Raw genomic sequence first — 20,567 nt, 5'->3', positions numbered from 1 at the left:
CAGAGCCAAGGAGAGGAGAGGAGAGCCGAGCCGCGCGCTGCCTGAGGAGGACGGTTACCGCCCGCCACCAGCTTCGAACCGCGGGCAGCGCGCGCTCCATTGGCGCCGCCAGGCCCCGCCCACCCGCCGAGAGCTCTCGCGAGACGTGCCTCGCGCCGCTGCTGTCTGCCGCCGCCATCTTGCTTCCCGCCGTGGGGGCTGGAGCCGCCACCGGAGTCGGTGAGTAAAGGCGGAGGGGAGGGGAGAGGCCCGTTAATTACAGGGCTCGGAGCGCTACAGTCGCTTCTCATAGTGCTGCTTCTCATAGTGCCGCTTCGCTCCGAGCGTGGGGTGTCTTTTGGCGGGTTTGCTGTCTTCTCGCTCGGGCTGATCTGGCCCTGAACTGGGAGATAACCCCGGTGGGGAACTGGCAGGGAACTGGCAGGGGATCCTTCTCCCCGGGCAGCAGGAGCGCTTCGCCGCGCGGGCCGAAACCTGCCTGGAGCTGTCGGGTGGCTCCTGTGGCACTGGAGAGCCCCAGTGGGCAGCTGTGCCGCGTCGGCCTCGGTCCGTGTCGACGCTGCAGCGGGCGCAGGCCTGAGGGCGAGCAGCCGGCGCTGCGGTGGAGACGAGCAGCTCTGTGCCCTGCCCTCCCCTGACGGGGGCGGAACGAGAGACTGAGGCAGCAGTGCCTTCGCGAAGCCCCACCGCTTCACTTCTAAACTGGATCAGAGAGTGGAACATCAGCATGCAGTTGCACCGTGGCAATGGGGTATGGTGGTGTGGCTTTTCTGAGCAGTAGGGCTGGTTTATGCCCGTTTCAAATCCTTGTCTTATTAGTTGATGAAGATACAGTATAATGAGAGACCTAGGAGTTAGGCATGTTTAGGACTAATGAAGAGGACGTGTGTAACATCTAAATGTTGCTTGGCCTTTCTTGCCTTTTTGTCACACCTGTGTGTTACATTGGCCACTGTATTTGTGCTATTTAATGCTAGTTGGTCTAATATAGGATATTGTTTTTCTCTACAAACCTGATTTCCCTTAGTTCAAAACCAAGATGATATAATTGTATTCTAGTAAGTTCATGGAGAGACTGTAGTTCAGAACTTAATACTGAGGAAAGGCCAGATCTAGATCTAGCAGGTGGACCTGGAAATACTCCCTGTTTTGACAATGCAGTTAGCTATTTGGAGAAGGAATTAATTAAGTGAATCATTTGTTTAATAGTATCTGAGACTGGTGGTTTTGGTTTTTTTCATAAATAATTTATGGAGGACATGCTTAAATCTCAACGTAAGGATAACTGAGTAAACTCTTTAGCTAAATAATGAGTTTCGTTTCCCTTTTCTGGTCTGAAGTTTCCAGTATGTCTTTGTGCTGTCTACTGTATGTAATGGTTGGTTGTGAGTATCAGGTTCTGAACTTCAGACTTCAAACCAGACAGCTAAAAGGCACTGGAGTGTGTGCACATTTTTCATTTTTCTTGTTAAATTTTTAATTTTTGTCCCTAATGTAACGAGCATTTTATATTTTTGTCTATATTTTAAGGCATAATGTTTTTAACAACAGTATTACTCCGAAAGAGAATTCCTGGAAAACAATGGATTGGAAAATACAGGCGACCAAGAGTGGTTACCCTTTCAATGAAGCAAGCGATGATCCGAAGGTTGGAAATTGAAGCAGAGAATGAATATTGGCTGAGTCGACCTTACCTGACACGGGAACAGGAGTACGGACATAACACAGAGGAGAGACGTGCAAAATGGGAAGCTTTCAAAAGCCTGGTGAAAGCCAAGTTCCCTGAGCATAGATATATCAGCGATGATTTAAACCACTTAAATGTGACGAAAAAGTGGACATCTTGAATAATATGGCCTATTTATATTTGGCATGCATTATGCGCTACTGTGGGGTCTGCCGTTCTACCTATTATGGTAGTTTTGTAATTCAATATAAGGGTAGATGACAAATGAGACTTTGGACAGTATACAAAACTTTACATTAAAAGTAGTCCTACAGAACAGTGTGTGTTTTCTTACTATTGTCTCTTTAGAAAAACAATTCTTTCTGTGGCTCTACCTAATCTACCTGCCTTTTGTTCTTCAGGGCTTTTGCATAAGAACAGCGTGCGTTACCAAGTGTGGTGATGATGATGATGTGAACTGGATTTCTAGATTCACTAATTTCCTTTTGAAAGCTAGAACACACCTGCCCTGTGGAAAGGGATTATCTGCTGGTACTGACCAGATGGCTCTTACTGGTCCCTCCCCCTTTGAAGGGACACTTCTGTATACATGAGTACATGAGACACAACTGACAATACTTACACAGTGCTCAATCAGGCATGTACCAACCAAGGTGAACTAGAATTACAGAGGTAGGTGTATGAGGCTGGAACTTGTGGAAGATTGCAATACATTCCAGGTTTTAACTTTCTGGAAAGAATTAATGAATTTAAATGCCAGTGTCATTGACATCTCAGCGTCAACTTGGGTGTTACTGCCCTCTCTTACAGAGATGATTTCTGATCTAAAAGGAACAGGGCTGATTCCTGCCCGAGTGGCAATCTGATTTCTAAGCCATGCTGTGTCCTGAAGGAATATAGTCAGCCACAAGTTAAGAGTTTTGTTATTTCTCCTCTCAAGACCAAGTGACTCGGAAGATGTGGCAAGTGTTATCTTGGGTTTGTTGCAGCTCAGTTGTAAAAACTGTGGAACAGTTATAAAATGTTTCCCAGGTAGGCAGTTCTCACTGATGTAACACAAACATGGTACAGCTAAGCAATTTTCAGATTCTTTCACGTACTTTTATTAAGTTGATGTTGCATTCACTGGTGAATTCAAGTGTCAAATCCATTCATATTTTACCACTTTGGAAAAGAGGCCTAAAATGGTACAACTTTTTTATTTAAACATGAATTATACTTCAGAGAAGTATGAACAGGTCTGAACACTGAGTTACAAAATCCTGAATGTACTTTTCAATGATTATAAATGGCTTAAGATAATAACATTTATGAAAAAGTATACATACGGGGAAATTGCACAATATAATTAAAACATGAAGGAACTTCCGGCAAAGTAATGTGATTTTTGTATTATTTAATTCATTTATAAAAGCCCATTTTAAAAAGTTACTTCAAGTATTAAACTATAAATGGCATCATGTTTTCTCTGTGCATAGGACTAGGCCTATCTGTAACATACAAAAAATACAATAAATGTGTCGTTATTACATAGATCTTTTACACTTCACCTCAGACTTAAATACAGCTCATTACAAGTGTAGGCAGCACAATTAAAAATAACTGGAAGTAGAACAGCTGGGACATTGTGATTAGTGCAAATGTTGATGACCCTTGCTTGCAGATACAAAAATAATTGCAGAGCTAACCCAGGGATGTTAAAAAGGGGGCAGGGAGAGGGGGACAGGCTCAACAGCAGGAACGCTGCCTCCTTCTGTAATATTTTTATGATTGTAAATTGCTGTTCAGAAAGATTTAAGTTTCTTGCAATAAAGCTGATAACAGGTTAAGGGACAGGAGAAATTAGAGAGGAACACGCTAAGCAATGTAAACAGAAGGGAAGCTGCCTGTCACCATTAATGCTTTGGTGCCGATAAAGGTGACCCTAATACTTCATCCCCAAGACATCTGCTTGACTGCTGAGCGTGTGCTCTCTGTTTCTTGGGGGAGGAAGTCGGAAGAAAGAAGGGCAAATGCCCCCAAAACAAAGCAAGCAATCCTGTAAACATTATCAGACTTTACTACCTCATGGAAACAAGATTCAAGTAATTGCTGCAGAAAACAAACAGCCAAACATCAGTTTTAATCAGCATTAAAACTAACTACAACTTGCAGCTTCATTACATTTCATGACAGTTATGTAATTAAGAAAAATGCATATAAAAAGCTATATATACAAAATAAATTGATAGAAATGAGTGTAGGAAATGTGTTCAGTATTATAACAAATCACTTGATATGCAGCTGCTCTTTGGTGCCATTTAGATAGAAGAGCCTCTGATGTTGCATACCTAGCTGGTTTTTAGGTACTGTGACAGACGTGTTCTTGATCTGCACTGACAGTTAAAGTAGCCACTACTTGGAGCCTCTGTAAACGTATACCTGAATCTCCCAATTATGTACAATCTTAATGGTGTTCTCAAAAAACATACACTATGAAGCTCAAAGGGGTTTTATTTATTTTTATTTTTTAATAAATATGGTCAGTCAGTGCTCCAGATCCAGGCAGATCTGGTTAATTGATGTCAGAGTCAATGCCTCTCTTGGTACATCTGCCAGACACTGACACTGCTGCAAACGCTGCTTTTTTTCCTCCTCTTGGGGCTCTGGTGAGCCACAACCGGACCCCACTTCAGGGAGTTCTTTGAGGGGGTATCGAATAGTATTGAACTTCATCAAAACCTCCAAAGCCCCAAAGAGGATTTCCAATTGAGAAGAGCCACACAACATCAAATGACGGAAAAACAGTACCTGAAAACTGCAGGCATTTAGCACTCAGGAGAACAGGCCCAGTTTCTAAGAACAGCATACCAAACGGAGCTTGGTACCTGCAAATTCCACACTCAAGGGGCAGCTTTAACAAAAACATTACTATAACTTCTACTCAAATCACTAAAAGTGCCCAAACTGCCTCTAAAATAACCCTCTGAATATTTCAAGTGGAAGTTTTTAATCAAAGGTTTATGATGTATCTAACTTGTGACACTGGAATCTCAGGGTAACGCTGTAGGAAGTGAGTTACGATGGAAACCTGCCCCTCTTCCTGCTCTCCTCCCATAATATGCCTTTGGAAGGAGCAGCAACGATGCGTATGTTATACAGTCTGTGAATAGATCATCGTAAGAAAAAAAGCAGGATTAACTGTAGTTTTAAGTATTTTCTATTTATGCATCTCCCTGCCTCATCTTCACAGGGACAGGTTTATCACCTTAAGACATTTCAGGAATCTCAAGGAAAAATCACACTGAAATCTTGCCCTACGTCACACTTCTGTCCTCACACATGGAGTTTAATGTCATTTTGTGTGCATGACTCATGTGTGGGTTTTGTTTTTAAAGAAAAAAAGCAGTAATAAGTACTAAAGCAGAGTTTCTAATTGCAGCCAATGTCAACTATCCTGCATTAACTACAATACTATTTACGGCTTGCAATAACAATAATTTGATGGATCTAAAAAGCTTAAGGGCTGTTATGTATGTAGGTATTTTCAAGACTTGCTGATACAGAGTAGGTTAAAGCACAAAACCAGCACGTACAATGTGACCCAGCACCCTAAGCAGTTATTTTCTCAGGCTCCATCTTCCTTCTGGCCAGGACAGGCAGGGCTGCTCTTCTCGCTGCAGTCACTGGACGTTTTCAGCTCTTCAGTGCATGGGCCAAAGGGACCCGCTTCCTGGAGCACCCCTACAGCCCCGTCTCTGCTGGCAGCCATACCCACCTGCTTGCGGCTCAACAGCCAAATAGCTGCTTGTCCTCACCAACTTTTTAATTCCTGGCTTGCTCCCTTGTTTTGCCAGTCCTACTCTTTAATCAGCACAGAGTGCCCTTGCTGCTGGCTAGAGACCTCTCAGGACAGGGCTGTGAAAGAGCAGAAGATGTCATCCTACCGCCTTTGATGCGATACCCCCTCCGCAGCTGGGGCCTGCCAGGAAAACTTGCCCCCCCCCCCCCATCCCTTTCACTGGTGGGCCCTTACAGTTCATCAATACAATTCCCTTAGAGAACTTAATCCCTTTCTACCAGTCTGGGGTTTCTTTTAGTAACCAGTTCTCGGGGCAGGGGGGAGTAGTTGAATAATTTTAATATGTTTCATGTTTGTCAAAGGGACTTGACAAAGACTTTTCAGTAATGCCTCCTTTTACAGCAACAGGAACTCTGGCCTCAAAAGTATCCTAAGCACACTGCTCTCCTCTTGTCCGAAACACAGGAAACTCTGGGACAAAATGTACCCATGATCTGCATAAACATGTCAGAAACATCAGCTCTTCATGAAAAGCCACAAAAATGTCCATCAGATATACCTATGGCTGAATCAGTGCTATTTACCACATTAGAGACATGGATTTTGCATACAGTTCTGCTAGACTATGACTGGGCATGTATATGTTATCTCAGCTGCACTGATGCAGTGAAAGTCAGATGACATCCTGGGCCCTCCATTACAGTTCCACCAGTATTTGGGGCTGCAAATTTTGGTATTGCATTTGCAGTCTTCTGTCTCTGATGTCTTCTCCAAGAAATTTTGCTAGTGCAGTACTGCTGAGAGCTTATATTCAGATGAACACTTCTCACTTGACATTTGAGAAGGAAAAAGCTAAACCTTTCAGATTAATGTCTAGCAAATGTTTTTCTAAGTTTTGAAATTAGCAAATGCAAAGTTTCTTGTACAAAGCTTGAAGAAACATTCTGCAACTTTTATAAAACATGCAAGTTTGGACCATTACTTCTGTCTCAAGAACATCCAACAGTGACCAAATCATATTCATAGGTTCTCAAAGCGTCCTTGTTCTAGAAGATTAATATTTAAGAAAAATTTATTCTTTCAAAAGACAAAAAAACCCCTTGTTTCAAACCTTACAGTATACTTGATACCTTAGTACCTCCATCATAAACATATTTGACTTGAGTAGCAGTCAGTCCAGGAGAGAAACTGAACAGGTTCTTATGGTCCAGACCATCAGTCTGTATGAAAAGGGCTCATGTCTATTAGTAATCAACATCAGCTGAACATCGGAAAAGTTACAGACAGGAAAACAGTATTTATCACTTTTCCAGGTGCAAAATTCCAATACCACCCACAGATGAGTTAGCAGTCTTCGTTATAGAGGAGTGAGGGGGAAAACCCCCATGTTGTTTGCAGTAGGTCTTGAGCTTAGGATGGACTTTATTCCTCACACAAAAAACACATTTTGCCTTTTGCGAACAGGTACATCACTGCAGAAAGCACTCAATCTTTAGCAATTGCAGCATCCATTTAACTGGACTTGAAAGTGGCAGACTAAAGCACACAATTTTTCAGTGTGTTAACACAGATGTATGATTCAGCACTAATTTTCTTGTAAGTACTTGATATTTGTTTAAATGGTACTTTAGAACCAATAAAAACTTCTGCCTTTATTAAAAAGATAAAACAAAAGCATAAAACAGTATTTATAAACCATTAAGAGTCTCACAGAATAAGCAGTACTCTTCCACTTCCATTTTCTAACAACACACAACTGCAATACTGTTTTTCTCGTGGGTACTTTACCATTTTGTTACTGCCTCATATAGAACACTGCAAACATTAACAGAAAATGTAACAATTGTTAAATTCTTTTTGGATTGGCTTTTCTTTGTATGCTGATAGACAAGCGTTGGAAAGTAATACTCCATGTTTTTTCAACTAAAAACTGAGTTTGCTTCTTTGAGCTCTGTTCTTGATATAGTTAAATAAATCAAGTTAAAATGATGAGGGGGCTCAATCCAATAGCAAAAAAAAGCAACACCCAAGTAAAAGGCTTTTACATTGTTGGCATTGCCTTGCTCCAAAGCACAGTGAGTAGAAGGAATCCTCAGTCCTGAAAGACTTGGAAAGCTATGATCAAGGGGTAGACTGGTTAATAGGAAGAGGGGAGAAGACATCATGCAGTCCCTTCCCCATCACCTGGTGTTTGAACTATGTATAGTCACACTTCAGATTCACTAGCCATGCTCTACGTTGAATTCCCCCTCCCCTTTTTTTTCTTTTTTCTTTTCCTTTTTTCTTTCTTTCTGTACCCTGAAGGCCTGCTATGCAAGTGACTTTTGCAGTGTCTAAGGTGTGAAGTTTGCCCGTGGGGAGGTAGGAGTCTCTGCAATCTACCCCCACCACTGCAGCATAACAGAAATGCATAGTTCCCACTCTGGGCCTTGTGCATCCAAGCAGGGCACTTCAGGATTTGGCCCTTTGGTAGCAGTATGTAATTCAGTGTTGCATAAATGCACATTAAGAATCTTAAGGCATCTGTCTTAACTTCCCTGCTCTGCAATAGTGCTTACAAGAATCCATTGTACTGTGCAGAAACTTGAACTTGTCTCTTCCTAAAAATGTTCATGTTCCATTTTCTACTGATCAACTTCTTCCAAACAAAATTAAGTAATATTCAAGCACAAAATATGTTGCAGTAACCTAATGAAACAAAAAAAGGTAATTAGTGGAATTATACCATTAGCTTTGAAAAACCCAGATCACAGTGCATTACAAGAATGCAGCTAGGTAACCTGTAATTTACAGGCTCCTGATTCAGGACAGCAGCTAAGGTAACTTCAACTCATAATTAGCCTTCTGGGAGGTGTAGGTTTTTTTGTTTTGTTTTTGTTTTAAACCTCTTATGTTTTAGAAGAACATCAGTCCATCACCACCGACCTGTGGCTAGAGTCTCTTGGATCCCTGATTGGCAAGAACTGCTCATTCATTTTGAATTAAATTGATAGATATGGGCACACAAATGGTATTTGCCTAGGTGAGGTTGGGGGACTGCTGGTGGGGGGATTGGCGTTCTTTTGCAAAACATGCTCTTTTCTCTAGAATAATCTGGGAATTTTACTTGTCAGCCATGACTTCAATTGCTTCTGTGGCACATTATAGGCATAAAATTGAAAAATCCGACTATCAGTCTGTCACAAGGTATACAAAAGTGCATGGAACAGATGTTGGATCTCACAGCTGTTGCATAGTTGCTTACAATTGCAGGGAGGCTGGAATTAACCACCTTGGCCTACAGAAACTGTGATCAAATCCAGCTGAACTCAGAACAGCTGAAACATTGTGCTACTGAGTTAACCATTATTTGAGAGAACAAATATGAAAATGCTTTTGTGTTGGGTGCAATTATGTACTATTTATTTATACAACTTCTACAACTACAGCAGTTTGGGCAAGTGTGACAAAGTACACAATCTTCCTTTATTAAATTTGGTCTGACTTTAGGAAGAGAGGGAGGATAGGAAGGAAATTCATCACAAACTATTACCAGTTAATTGTCTAGCTTAAGCCAGTCACTTATGCTCCCTCTCTAGGTCAGTGGAAAGGAAGATTAAGACCTTTCTATAATACCCTATCAAAGGCTGCTGCGATGAACTGGTCTCAGAAGATATCTATTCCTTTCTATGAAGAATAGAAAAGCCTTAGTAGCCTGTTTAGATCAGATTAGCTTTTATATAGCTAGACGATGAAAGAAGTCTCTTGCTTGGGACACTCATTTGCACATTTATATAAAGCATTAAGAAAAGTTGCAAAGGGAAAACTCACCATTGGTGGGTGTTCATGGTTGAGTAGGTTTTTCAGAAGTACCACTAACTAGTTGAATTTTGGTTTTGTATGAGTTTACACTGAGCAGTCTGACCAACATCAGTTTGAATATCACAACATCCCCCACAAAGACCTTTTAAACAGATTTTTTTTTGAAAACAAACCACCTCCACAAAACCCCATCAAAACAATGATTCTAGGTCAGAAAGCTTATTTAAAAAAAAAAAATAAGGCAAAACCCCAGTGATCCCAAAATTACCGAGCTCACAAAACTCAAATATTGTGTTTTCTTTCCAAAGAAAAAGGGAATTCCTTGCAAGTTTCATCTCCCAGTAAAAAAAAAAATAAATAACAAAATGCAAGGGGGGATGAATGACTCTGCCCATAGCATCTACGGTTGCTAGTTGTCCACATAAGATTTGTTTCTCTTCCAGACAGGAAAAATTAATGGAAGCTTATAAGCTCACCACAGTATGAAGTCAACATAAGAGAAGTCTAATTTAGTCACTGGAAATACACCAAGGGAAGTTTTCATATATGCAGCAGCACTCACTGTATTTCCTGAAGGCAAAGTGTGCGCCAAGCTCTTACATAAAAGATCACTGTCAATTCCAAGTGTGCTGACACAGTCTGTATGCAGACACCTATATTTACCTATTGACCTTCCTCCCTAAGAAGCACACACAGCTTCTTAAAGTATAAGAGCAGAGCACAGCCCACCAATATATGATTAAGAAAGATACAGTTAAGGAGCTGTTCCTTAAGAACAGTGCTTCCTCAAGACAGCACTTCATCTTGAAATCGCCTATTTATCAGACTGGATTCTTTTCCCTGGTCAGGTAACAAATCCAGCACTACCCACTTCAATCTAAATTACAGGATTAGTCTGACTCATCTCAGATCCAGGCCATGTTTCCTGCACTACAGCATTACTCCTTTTCTTGTCTTCTGGACAGCCATTCTGAGTTTTATTCAGACTTTTCTATTACTCATCCCACATCAGAGGACTCCTCTGCGTTCCATGACTAGTGACTTTTGACTTCAAGATGTCTATTTTAGCTTACTCATACATATACAGAAATGTCAATCAATTATGTTGGTCTTACCTGTTTCTCATTGAGATGGTTGGTTAGTAATAAGCTGAGATCAGCTTTCCAATGAAACTATAATATGCTTTTTTGCACCTAAAATGTGAGAGAATCTCAATTACGTGTTTTTGCAGATTTGCACAAAAAAGAACAAAGATTTCAAACCAGAAGGCACATTTATAGTACTGTGCCTATTTTAGAAAAAATACTTCCCTCCCCCCTAATCAAATGTCAAAAGATCCAAAAGCTCAGAACAGGAAGTAAGAAAGCAAGAATTATCTGCCCATTACCTTAGTGTAATAACTCAGTTTGGAGCAGAGCATGAGACAGAAGTTAGTCTTAGTTTATAAACATGCTGACTTGATTCTATGGAACAAATTTTCTTCTATTTGACTCCAACCAATTCCTAAGGACTTTTTAGGCCTAAAAAAAAATAATGGAAAACCCCACCACAAACAAAACCACAGAATTATCAGAAGTGTTATGGTGCAGGCTACCTGATTTAACATTTTCCTCTTCAGGGCCACCTTCCATCCACTGACTGTCACTGGCTAGCAATCGATTTTGTGATTCACTGAGTGGTCGAGTAGGAAAGGACTGATTTGCTCCAGAGCTGAAAAGTAAGCAAAGTCAACAAGAAGTCTGTAATAGCAGTACCTGCTTATTTCAGACACTTCTAGAGCAGTGAAGTTACTTCAGAGCAAAGCAAACAAAAAAAATCCCCCTACACTGCCAACTAAAAATGGCCACCTGCCCCCAACCCTAGTTTTCCTACAGGCTTGTTCCAGTCACCAGTCTAACCCCTTATCTGACGTAGGCCACTCACAGTTCTAAGGGAAAAAAACCCACAAATTGATAGGCAAGAAATGGCACGCTGAAAAAATGCTACTGCCACATAGTTAAAGAGAAAACCTAACAGTACTATCTGGAACAACCTAATGCCATCCCACCCCATCAGTAAATGTTAGTAAATGCTTCTGCTGAACGTCTTCCTAATGCAAAAGGATACTCTGCTGTTTGCACAAGGGTCCTGCTCTTGTGTAAATTCCACAGGTTATGTTGCACTGGAAGCAACTTCTCAGTCTTGCTTTTGAACCCCCCTAATGCCTGATAACTCAGGTTGACGACAACTTTCAGCTACAAATTCACCGAACTATACAGAAGACTTCTAAAAGAGCAAATGTAAACATCCCCAGGAGTTTCATATACTCCTGTGTCTTTGAATCTAAAGCAGGCTTCCTGAAAATACAAACCATGCAAATTTGGAGGGATAAAAAGTAATGATCAAAAACCCTTCCAGTGTTAAAACCCCGCAATAGCCACAGTGATCTACTACTCTTGTACATGGTGTCTCAGCATCCCTTGTTTAAGTGTGCTGGAGGAAGTGATACACAAATAATATATACACTTTGCCTTTCTATCATTAAAAAAAAATTTTTTTTTTTCCCATGGACCATTATTCAGTCTTCCCTAGGACTTTTTTGATTGTTGTTAAGAGCCAGTAAGGTCTCTTACTTTCTGTATTACTGTTTCCTTAGAGCCATATCCTCTGTTATAGGTCAAAACCAAGAAACAGCCTTTCTGCATGAAGCAGCACCATTTTTTAGTTCTGATCCATGCTATCCTTCTCTGAAGATTTACAAAACTCACTCTGAACATGACAAGAAATATAAAAAATTAAAAAGTAATTTTCAAACAGTTTTTTCTCCAGATGAAATACAAAACAGTACAAAATCGGTATCTTAAATGCTATAGTTACCTTTTGGCAGGTTCATTTTGGCTTGTGACAGTAAGTTGCTCTGGATCCATAATCACCAAACGAGTTGGAAAATTACACCCATCACCCAAACTAAATCAGAAACAAAGATTCAAATCACTGTTTGTAGTTGACTTAAATGAACTGAACCCATGCAAAAGGCAAACGCTACAGGCTCAAATCAATTACTTGAGTGCAGTGTTGAACTCCAGACTTGAGCAAGGCAGTCCTACCACTAAGCCAGATGATCAGTTAATTAAATCTTGGAGCTGAAATGGTTCCCACCCTATCACTCAGTATGGATTGCTGAGTACAACACTAGTCTATGTATTTCAGACACATCACTGTGTTTCTGTACACTGTAGCCCTAGTCTTTCCTGAAACCACCATGCACATGTAGTCAGACTATCTGGTATTTACAACCTCAGAAGCTGTAGCATAAACAATATTCTGGTGGCCATGCTTGCCCCTCTGCCCATTTTGAGGTTAACTAACCCTTCTTTTAAAGCAAGTTTAATCAGGATAAAATGTGGTGGCAAAACAGACTGATCCATCTACAATATAGCTTCTGTCTTTAATCACATGAAAAGTCATGGTAGTTGAACAAACAGCTGAGGCAACTTAAGATTGTTATTTCCTCTGCTGTTTGCTACCAGAGCTCAACTTCACAAATGGATTCACCAACATTTTAAACTGATACACAACCCCACAAAAGCTGTGTTGAAACACAGCTCCTACTTTGCTGACTTTTGGGAGTGGTGGGAGCGGGCAGCAGGCAAGTCTTGTTTCATCAAGCTTCCTGACGCTTGTCTGCAACTCCCCAATACTGGCTCAAGTTTTAAAACCAGTATTTTGCATCATATCAGAATTTTTTTTGCACTGCTGCTTATTTACATGCAATTTCTCAGGTGGCTTTCAGTACTGATACTGTCATCTACAGCAAAAGGAAAGCTGTCAAGTGGTTTCAGGGGTGAGAGGGGGTGTTTTTAAACTGATGTTGTTTCAATGCAGCTGAAGTTCAAGCATCTGGATCTCTAAATTGTGATTTCTGCTCTATATTCAGACGCTAATACTACCACGAAAAGGCATGCAATTTTTGAAATACACTTTTCAAAGTTTTCCAAACCTGTATTTAGAAGGCCCTTGTCAATGAGGCCCTTGCCTTTGAATGAAAACCCTGTGCAGTTTGCTCAATTTTCTCCTGCACATTTTCCCTACGCCCATATTCATCATGCAGGTTTTAGAAGTTGGCTTTTCAGTTGTGCTTTATTTTTTAAGAGAAGGGGAAGCAAGGGGAAAGTCACGGAATCAATTTATTCCCCAATTCATTCCCATTCAGATGGAATACCTGGTAAAGATAGGGAGTAGCCAATACTTCTTTTCATCTCCAAAAACCTCCCTCAGATTTTTGCTGCATCCAAGAGAAAAACCATTTTTATCAGGGCCATTTCGAAATGTGGGTGCACGGAATGTTTCTGTAAAAGAAAAACATTCAATATCTCTAAAGTGATAAGGAGTCAGGGAAGAAATATCAACAGACTCAAACTTGCCTATTGTGAAAACAGTGTCAGGCAAGCTGAGACAATCTTGATGTGCATTATGAAAAAAAAAGTGTCACCTCAAGTAATCAGAGAGCGTAAAAAATCACAGGGTTAATGACAAAAATAGAAATGAAAGTAAGAAAGTTCATGTAAGCAGAACAGTCATCTTTCTCTCTTTACATTTAACAGAAGGTCTGAGTCAGAGCTAAGTACCATCAGCATGCCAAAGATACCACATCCCTTATTCATTGATGGCTATCACTCACTCTGGCCCGTGAAGCCTTCTTTGAGCAGAAGGCTTCCTCGTCTAGAGGCAATTTACCATAAGAACTACTGGACCTAAACCCATACAGGATAGTTTATTCCACTTCTACTATGGTCTGAAGTTGAATTAAGCACATCCCGTGGTATCAGAGAAAGGTGAGATCTATTACATTAGAAACAGACACATCGCCAATGATAGTAAACCACCACCATTTTTCTAGTTAGTCTGGTTACACCCTTGGCCAAGAGCTGAGCAGACTCATTGCTCTCCCCATACCAACAAGTTGTCTTTTTACAATCATGATCGAGAAAGCAAAAAAAGTACTGACTGTGCTGACAATTATGACCACTGACTTTTGGGCAAAGAACATGGTAAAATTTTCTTCAAAGCTAAAAAAGAGACTGTGAATATTTCTTAGCTGTAGATATGTCAAAAGGACTCAAACAACTCTTCTGTTAAGCAATCAAAAAAATTCCTTTTCTTCCACCAAAATATTCTAGCAAGCTGAAAATTGTTTCACTTTCAATCAACCCATCTGAGGATAGAAATTTAACTCCCATTGAAAGGTGTAAGATCTTGATGTACTCAGTTGTGGAAATACCCACCACTCCCTGTTCCTCTCGACCCTGCAAAAAAACACTTTCAAAAATGCTGTAGCAAGAACTTTAGATATTTTAACTGAAGCATGTAACTTGTTTATGCTGGTCAATGCACTTTAAAACATTTAGGTGTAGAAATCAGGGGAATCTCTTTTACTATTTAGGAAACATGCATCCATGTTTCCATTTCTAACTTCCTAATAGTGAGGTCCATTTTATTTCACAGTATTTAAGAATACTTTTTTTGGATCTAGTTCAAAATGTAGTATGTTTATATACAGCAGAGCCTTCATCTTGGTTGGGCCCACCCAACTACTCAATGCATTAGAACAACAGGGTTATTGGCAAGTAGCAATTATATTACATACTTAACATTATATAAAAACACAACAAAAATGCACAGTGCCTCAGAGATCTCAAAAATACAAGCAAGATATTAACATCATTAGGAATCCACATGCTTGGCTCCAGCAGAGGACCCCTACATATGATACATTTTCCCATACGTTTCAGCTTTAACTACTTTCACCAGATATACTTATTGCACAACATTTAAGAAATTCTGTTTGTATGCGATGGCATATCCTGTAGGCTTTACATTTTCATCGACTTGTTGGTTTTCTGAACAAGGAACAGTTCCATATTCCAATTAACTGACCTATGGTTGATCTGTTTTTGCCAACTAGCCAGCAGTGGTAGCTGAAGAGTGACAGTATGCTGATGAAGAACATGGCTGCCACAAAGAAAAGGAATAGTACGTGGAATTTTGCATGTGTATCTGGCAATTCATTCTGGGGAGAAAGAGAGAAAGAGATCAATACTTTAACACTTTTCAACAACTAATGCAGTATTACCACTAAACATTTTCTGCCACACCCATTCTGCCATAGGTCTTTCACCTCACTTTTCACAAAGTAAAAAAAGCACAAGCCCAGCTTTCCTTCCATGTCACGTTAAACTGGTGTGTAACAGCATTTAAAGCTGATGGGTACCCCCTTCCATCTGAGTTTAGTAGCAGGAGTGCGTACGTTCATCTGTTTGATAGCACTGTGTATAATTGAGGGTTAGTTTTTAAATGCACAGTAGGGGACAAGAAAAAAATTCCTATACTAAAAAATGTTAACTGAGCAGCCCCAGCCAAAGAGACACAGGGAAAACATGTCCAAAATCACTTTATTTGAATGGAAAAAAATACAACAAAAACTTCCAAACCCTTTCCTGGTAAGGTAATAATACTGAACCTACTTCTGAACCGGTGTAAGGAATGTAAAAGGGAAATGGCTGTCATACTGTGTGTTTCCAAGACTAAACAACTCCTAGGCAAGACCTGGGACAGATCTTCAATTTCTGATGATCTCTAAGGTTCAGGCAACAACCAGCATGTACCTAGCAAAACCAGTTTGCCATGTCTGACCAGGCAGAAGTGATTCACCAGAAGATCTACATGAAAAACAACAATTTCAGTACAACCACCATATAAAAAACAACCTCCCACCCATATGGATAGTCACTTCCACCCCTAAGCCCAACTATTTTTAGGCTTGCACTTTGAAGAGGCCATTGGGATTTGTAACAATACTATTCCAGTTCTATATCCTCAAAATCACGGTACTTTTAAGTAGCTGACCTTTAAACAGCACTATGAAAGCAGAGAGGCTATTTTCGTGCAGCTGTTTAGTTAGCATTATTGCCATTACTTTTTCCATTAGCTCATTCAGTATGCCCGCTTATCTAAGGCTGATTTCTTTTTTTTAGACTAAAACATATTTCAATTAAGATCAAGTGCACATAGGTACATCTATATCCCTGTACACTGCCTATATTCATAGGCAACAGATTACAAGTTTCCTTCCTTCTGTGATGGTGTAAATAGCTACCATGAATGACTGGACTAGAAAAATTATAGTAGGAACAGTATTTAAATAATTACAGCAATACTGGATTTTACCTTTGGACAATTCTCTGCAGCTTTCCTGCGGCAAAGCTTTGCGCAAACAAAGACAATTTATTAAACACTAGTATTATGTTAAGAAGAAGTGTTTGAAAACAGCACAGGCTTTGTTAAAAAATAAATGGTTGGCGTGCACATGTGCTCTCGGACGTGCCGAGTTCCAACGCCCATCAGCAGTCTTAGCCCCCCGTTCTCCAAGAGAATGGAGGAGAGAGTACATAAGACCATACTACTAACTTCTAAGGCATGAAATTTTCTACCAAAGTACAGAAGTATCGCTATTCAGATTGCGGCTGGATCACTTTCAAGTGGTTCCTCAGCCTCAACAGCACGACTACACCAGGTACATTCTTTGCTAGTTGCTTCCATCACAAATAAGGTTTATGTAAATATTCTGTATGATGAAACCATTCATAAAGGTCTGAAAAGCTCAGAATACTCCAGAGGTATAAAGCAATGGTTTATAAATTACAAAATCTTTCTGACTTCAGAACATATTTATTACCATTAGATGTAGTTTCAGTCAAAACCATAAAAAAATAAATTGCCATTCTTTGCACAATCTTTGTTATTTAAAAAAAGAACCCATAACACATCAGTACAGTTTTCTTCTACACAACATCCTTTGATACTGAGATTTGTTTGTGGGATATATCTTTAGCATAACATCTGAAATTGAACCAGTGCTTAAGAAAATAAAGCAAGAAACAGGAAAGCTTAGTTTAAATTAGCTTTTAAATTCTGAACTTTATACCTAAAGAATGGTATTAGCCACCTTAGCTAAAATGCTAGCATTTAACGAATCTGTTGTAGGGCAAGATGTAGGGCTTTTAAGTTACATTAATCTGTGCAGAAAGCCTAGGGTGAGCCCAGGCTTTTACCTTGGAGTCAGGCAGATACATATAGCATTTCCAAAAATGCTGGCTACCATCAGATCATGCTAGAGTAAGCAAATGATTGCAGAGTCCAGCTCTCTGAACTGCCATTTAAGTTCAGTTTTCTTATTCACTCCTTTTTTATTTTTTTTTGGATGCAGTTTTGCTTAGACAATTTGTGCAACAGTCCCTCTTCTCCCTGCTGTAGGGATGTGTTGTGTTTTGTGATCCCTTGAAATCGATGCTAGCAAAATACATCCTCATATTGCTGCTTATTCCTAAGCTTCATGTTAAAGCTATGATGACTTTTCCTACCTCAGAAAACACTGCAGTGTTTCCCAGTTTCCTAATTAATTTTTGTAACTTCTATTTCTATGAGTCTCTTGGAATTGCATATTTAAACAAAATAGTTTTCTACAAAAAATTCTCAGGCCAGTTGATTTTGAAGCTCAAAGAGCAGTAGCAGCTTGGTCTTTGTGTTTTCTGTGGGCCAGAAAATCTAAGTTTCAGTTTCATCTTCTTGAAACATAACTCTATAACCTGGAGAAGGATTTTTTTGAATTATGCACAATGAATCTGCATGATCTCCAGGAAGCATTTGCCTCTTCTGACTACCCAGTTTCAGCCACTGCTTTTAAGTTATTGAATGACAGTTGCACAACTGAAACATCTTTCAAAAAAGGCCAGTTCCTTCCTGGAGAGAAGCATGCAGGCGTTGAGTGCGTATAACAGGTTTATTCACAGTTGTGTTCGAGCAGCAGTCCACATGCCACAGCATGTGAAAAGAGAGTGAAGCTTCAGAGAGGAGTTATTTAAAATCATTATGCTCAGCAGCAGCACAGAAGCAGAGACTTGCAGGTGAGAGCGCTGCAGAGTTTACGAAGGCAAGCAATTTGCACAATAAAATTTGAGCTACTTAGCACATGTAACGGACTGAAGCCAGTCACTATTCTGAAGAGTCCCCTGCAAACTCCTTCACAACCACAGAATTGTTTGAGCATATATCAGGTCACAAAAACCACAACAAAAAAAGTGCTGTCAGACCTTGACTCATTACTCATCTTTTAGTAGCCAGGTCCAGCTTAAATCCAGAAAAAACTCAGAAGATGTGGTGTATGTCCTTATGTGTATATACAAGAGGAATAAGTTCTAACTAAGGATCTGGCATTGTTCTTTTTTTTGGAGGATTTTTTAATTGTTGTCGTTAATACAACCAGTTTTGCAGAAGCATGTGCCATCTACCCGCAACACATATCACATCCTTGAATTAGCTATGCTCAGGATTGCCAAAATAATCTGGAAGACAACAAAAGACTGTGAAAACAGCTGGAAAATATACAGGTTTCAAGGGGGAGGGAGTGCAGCAAGAATGAGAGCACCACCATGCACTATGTAAACAAGGCATCAAGGACTGGGTGTTCAGCCAGTGCTGGTGTTTGTGTCAAATACATTTGGTTAAACGGAGGTTTTATCTGCTCATCTTTAACAACTTCCTAGGTACAAATAAATTTTCATAAGAAAAGTAGTTATGAGTATAAAGAATGGAGTCATTCATGTTCCCTTGATCTACAAAATAGATTTTAACATCTGCATCAGTGTGTGAGATGGTGGTAAACATTTAGTCACTGTGGCTGTTCCACCAGTGTAGGAACAGCATCAAGATCTTTCTTCAGCAGTTCTGCATAAAGCATGAAAGATGCTATGTAGAAGTCTTGCATGTACAAGTGGGAAACACAAAGACCTTCAACAGAAGAGGCAGGTAGGTGTGCGTGCCTCACAAGTATCTGGGTATGTGTGTTGTGTCTCTATGCAAGTATTATCAATAGTGCAAAACAATGGATTGCTAAAATTTGTGTAGTTAGCACATACACTTTTACCACCTCATTCCTACAAGTTCTGAAGTGACCAAGGCTACACTCCCCAAGAAGCAGTTCATCTTGCATCCCAACACTGGATATATACAGTAGATGGTTGCACACTTTCTCTGAAAAACATCTATGAGGAAGCAAAAAAAGAAACTCTACCTTCTGAAGGTATACTATAACATTTCTGATAGTCAAGCTTTGAGGTGTGCGGGCGAAAAACCTCTAGAGAGCCTTAACAGAAAGCATCAAAACAGTACTCTGATGCTACAGCAGACAAAGCTGAGCATTAGCAAAATACTGAAACAGTCTACAGACAGCGTGTGGCAGCCGTACTTCACTCTGATCTAGATACAGATGTAGAGAGAAGCTTCTAGGACTCTTCTGCAGTCAACAGCACTTGCCTAAAAGCTTACATACTACTAAAGTTTGCAAGTCTACATGTGATTATGGTGCTGCCACCTCTTTCTGGAAGTCTACTTTAATCAGGCTACTATAAGATCAAAGGAATTTTAGCTTTGTGGAATAAGTGATTTAACATAAGTGAGTCAGAGACATACTCTAATGATAAGATCATGGCATCACCAGATTCTGTCTTGGAAATAACTGGAAATAAAAGCAACAAGTGCAAGCACAGAACTACACTGTCTATTGCCACATTTCACAAGTAGCCCATTCTTGCAGGAATGATTTTAAATAACTAAATAATTTAAAAAAATTATCCCTCAAGTTTACTTCCTCTGCTCAAGGGTCCACTTCAATATTGTGTCCGATGGGCTTTGGAAGAGGCTTGCTGCAGATGTTGGTATTAAATGTTCATTGTGGTCAGATGTCCTGCAGACTTTTGTTGCACCAACACTTATGAAATGAGGTGACAAAGCAAATTCATTTTCTTTGCTCAAGCACTGACTGGTAAATATGTAAGAGCGCATCTACAGTTTCATTAGAAATTGCATACAAAGCACTGGAAAGCAGCCAGGCAGATGTTTGGGAGTGGCACATTCACAAATTAAAAATTTAACTATTTACAGTCAAGCAAGACTGAACGGCACAATCAGACCATTTCATTTGAAATATCTGTCAAGCCACAGCTATGACTGAAATACGTTTATGGCTTTCATCTCACACCATACTGACAGCTCAATTCCCACATAGTTCCTCGCTCTCCAGTGACAGGCCGCTATACAGAACTGATAGACTAAGAGAAACACAGTACTTTGGCAGATCAGACCCATAGGCTTAGATGAAAACAAACATACTTTTTGCACAATTTATCTTACCTGTCCAATGCCAGCTGTCTCAAAGTACAGCTGACATGGCAACATCTTTTTGCTCCAATAAAGATTATTTCT

The 20,567-nt window shown here is 40.0% G+C and overlaps 2 protein-coding genes across 3 annotated transcripts in view; one reads left to right on the top strand and one right to left on the bottom strand.

Annotated features, from left to right (window-relative positions):
• The first annotated feature begins 123 nt into the window (after positions 1-123).
• On the top strand, positions 124-2,003 carry MRPL57 (mitochondrial ribosomal protein L57). 2 transcript variants are annotated; one of them, XM_054825529.1, is made up of 2 exons: positions 124-219; positions 1,531-2,003. In XM_054825529.1, exon 2 carries the CDS (start codon positions 1,536-1,538, stop codon positions 1,845-1,847), a length of 312 nt encoding a protein of 103 aa, XP_054681504.1. In that variant the 5' UTR covers positions 124-219; positions 1,531-1,535; the 3' UTR covers positions 1,848-2,003. The 2 variants fall into 2 exon arrangements, with proteins under 2 accessions (XP_054681504.1, XP_054681513.1); XM_054825538.1 differs by lacking the exon at positions 124-219 and adding an exon at positions 231-751.
• A 771-nt stretch (positions 2,004-2,774) lies between these two features.
• Positions 2,775-20,567, bottom strand: part of ZDHHC20 (zinc finger DHHC-type palmitoyltransferase 20) — a 50,795-nt gene continuing 33,002 nt past the window's right edge. Inside the window, exons 8-13 of the mRNA XM_054825516.1 lie at positions 15,186-15,318; positions 13,471-13,597; positions 12,126-12,215; positions 10,864-10,979; positions 10,385-10,462; positions 2,775-8,156 (exon numbers count right to left, since the gene is read on the bottom strand). Coding sequence (XP_054681491.1) covers positions 10,425-10,462; positions 10,864-10,979; positions 12,126-12,215; positions 13,471-13,597; positions 15,186-15,318 — 504 coding nt within the window. The 3' untranslated portion in view covers positions 2,775-8,156; positions 10,385-10,424. The remainder of the gene's footprint in view (positions 8,157-10,384; positions 10,463-10,863; positions 10,980-12,125; positions 12,216-13,470; positions 13,598-15,185; positions 15,319-20,567) is intronic.

The sequence above is a fragment of the Grus americana genome, chromosome 1 (genome assembly GCF_028858705.1).
Source record: "Grus americana isolate bGruAme1 chromosome 1, bGruAme1.mat, whole genome shotgun sequence".
NCBI classification, from domain to species: Eukaryota; Metazoa; Chordata; class Aves; order Gruiformes; family Gruidae; genus Grus; species Grus americana.
Note: the sequence above shows the minus strand (reverse complement) of the source record. Positions and strands in the feature narration are given on the sequence as shown.

Coding starts and splice junctions, on each gene's coding strand:
- MRPL57 (XM_054825529.1), top strand. CDS start 1,536: ATGTTTTTAACAACAGTATTACTCCGAAAGAGAATTCCTGGAAAACAA.